General features: G+C 48.1%; 1 protein-coding gene across 1 annotated transcript; it reads left to right on the top strand.

Annotated features, from left to right (window-relative positions):
• The first annotated feature begins 212 nt into the window (after positions 1-212).
• Positions 213-2,046, top strand: NAA80 (N-alpha-acetyltransferase 80, NatH catalytic subunit). The gene is made up of 2 exons (XM_053469675.1): positions 213-273; positions 1,011-2,046. The coding sequence occupies exons 1-2, from the start codon at positions 251-253 to the stop codon at positions 2,044-2,046; spliced, it is 1,059 nt and encodes a 352-aa protein (XP_053325650.1). The 5' UTR covers positions 213-250.
• The last annotated feature ends 297 nt before the right edge of the window (positions 2,047-2,343 follow it).

Consider the following 2,343-nt stretch of genomic DNA (forward strand, 5'->3'; position numbering starts at 1 on the left):
CCTCATGCCACGTTACCTCCTTTAAAATCTGTACAGAATTTGTCAGCTTGTAACATATATATATAGTTTATAGAAGTTTCCACTGTCCCGAAATATTTTACACCGGTAAAACTTAACCGGGTGCTTTACAGACATTTACCAGGAGGGGGCGCGCTAAGAACTACAGGTTCCAGCATACACTCGGTGACCTTCGTTTGGCCTGTGACGTCCTGCAATCTGATTGGACGGGCAAGAGAGAGCCTAGGAGCACATGGGGGACCCTTCAGGAGAGAGGTGAGTGTGGGTGTGATTTGAAAAAGGGGTTCGTGAGGCCAATACCTCCGAGGGCAGAGGCGGGCGTGGTTTACCCAGCACCCTGCAGACTGCGGGCGTATAGTATAGAAGCGCTCTATAACTAGGTCTATGTGACCTTATACGGTAGTTCATGCAGGGAGTGGGATCGCCTTTCTCTTTACGTTGTGCCACAGGGCTGGGAAACAGTGACTTCCAGTTAATGTTCTACAACTCCCACCACGCTCAGTAAGCAGGGGAGTTGTAGTCCAGCTAGGGGTCCTGCAGATGCTCTTCTCTCAGGGTCTTGCTCTCCGTGTTGGATGGGTTTGTGTTATGAGCTGTTTTTTTTTGGCTGCTAGGTATATATCCTTATAAGGGCAAATGTATATATAGAGAAGACTGCGTAACGACAGTAAACCTATAAGAAAAAAATAACTTATTAATTAAATAGTGCAATTGGATATAATATGGCATTTTAAAACATACTATTCTTTATTACACAAGTCTCTCGACTTCCATGCTTGTATATCAGCCACCCGGCCCCTACAATGCAGTGCGTGACGCGGGTACACTCCGCGCGGTCCCTGATGTGACACAGGATGAGAATAGATATTTTTATTTGGCATAGCCCCCTTTGGCTTCCCTCGTTTCGCTCATTTTCCAGAAAAGCTTCTCTTACTCCCTTTGGTGAGAAACGACCGTCTGCCATGAAAATCACCATTCTTTCTCTGTTTCAGGGTGGTTTTGCCATCTGATCTCGTCCTCGTCCCGTTGCACCATCGCCCCGATCTGACGGCATCCTGCGCTGAACTCCTGAACCAGACATGGCGCAGAAGTCTGGGTGCCCGAATGCACTCGTTGGAGCGTTCAAGCGATGATTTCCCCGTGTGTCTCGTGCTCGTCAGAGTTTCTGGTGGCCCGGTCCTCGGCCATGTCCGCCTCTGCAAAGTGATAGGACTGTCGGACAGCCTTTTTGTGGAGTCCGTGGTGGTCAGCGAAGAGTTACGCGGGAAAGGTTACGGGCGGAAGCTGATGGAAGCCACTGAGAACTACGCTAGAAGAAGAGGTTTCCGAAACCTTCACCTTACTACCCACGACAAGCAGTACTTCTATGCACACCTGGGGTACACGCTGTCCGGGCCTGTGCAGAACATGGGCACACTGGGCACATTGCTGCCTTCGGGAATGTTTCAGGGCGCGATGAAGACTGACTTCACCTCAGTTAAGAAACCTCAATCACCCCTACGCCCAGCATTTCCTTCTGCGCCCCCTCTACCCCCTTCTGTATCACCACCATCTGTTATCACACCTCTACTTCCTTCTGTATCACCACCATCACCTCCACCTTCTGCAGCCTTTACTTCTGAATCCCACCATAGTAATATTTCATCTCCGTCTCCATCACCCCCTAATATTTTATCTTCCTCAGCACAACCGTCAACTCTCCCTGCTCCATCTCCACCACCTCCACCTCCTCTTCCCTCTTCACTATTACACACAAAATGTCTCGTTCCACCAGCTCCTGTTTTCACCGCACCTTGTTCAACGTCCGCCATGCCGCCACCTTCCTTTCCTTCATCTGGTGTTCCTCCTCCTCCTGTCCCTCCTTCCCTGCCTTCATCTGCACTCCCTCCACATCCAGTGTCTTTACGTAGCCCTCACCCCCAAGAAGAAGGACAGGACGGAACTGCATGTAGTTTACAAACCCAGTATCGGGATTTCCGTGGGCAGCCGATATTCTGGATGAAAAAGCGCCTCTGTGAAGGCGTGTGACAAGGAATTATTCTGAATCAGATGTATCAAATGTATCCGTTTCTCTTCAGTTCTAGTTATACGCAATGTATGGACTGTAAGAAGCGCTGTGTAAACTGTCGGTGCTATATAGGTAAAATAACAAGACAAGTCATTTTAAACGTATTTATTAAAACCATAAACACTGGTATTTGTGCATTATAAGTGTTTTCTTTATAAGCGTATCAAATATGAAGATATTTATGCGCAGCCAACACGGCCCTTGTTGCTTGAAAAACCAACCAACATTGGCCCTTCACAATAAAATGTTTCATCTCT

The sequence above is a fragment of the Spea bombifrons genome, chromosome 6, assembly GCF_027358695.1.
Source record: "Spea bombifrons isolate aSpeBom1 chromosome 6, aSpeBom1.2.pri, whole genome shotgun sequence".
NCBI lineage: Eukaryota > Metazoa > Chordata > Amphibia > Anura > Pelobatidae > Spea > Spea bombifrons.

Coding starts and splice junctions, on each gene's coding strand:
- NAA80 (XM_053469675.1), top strand. CDS start 251: ATGGGGGACCCTTCAGGAGAGAG. Junction 274..1,010: donor GGGGACCCTTCAGGAGAGAG/GTGAGTGTGGGT, acceptor TCTCTGTTTCAG/GGTGGTTTTGCCATCTGATC.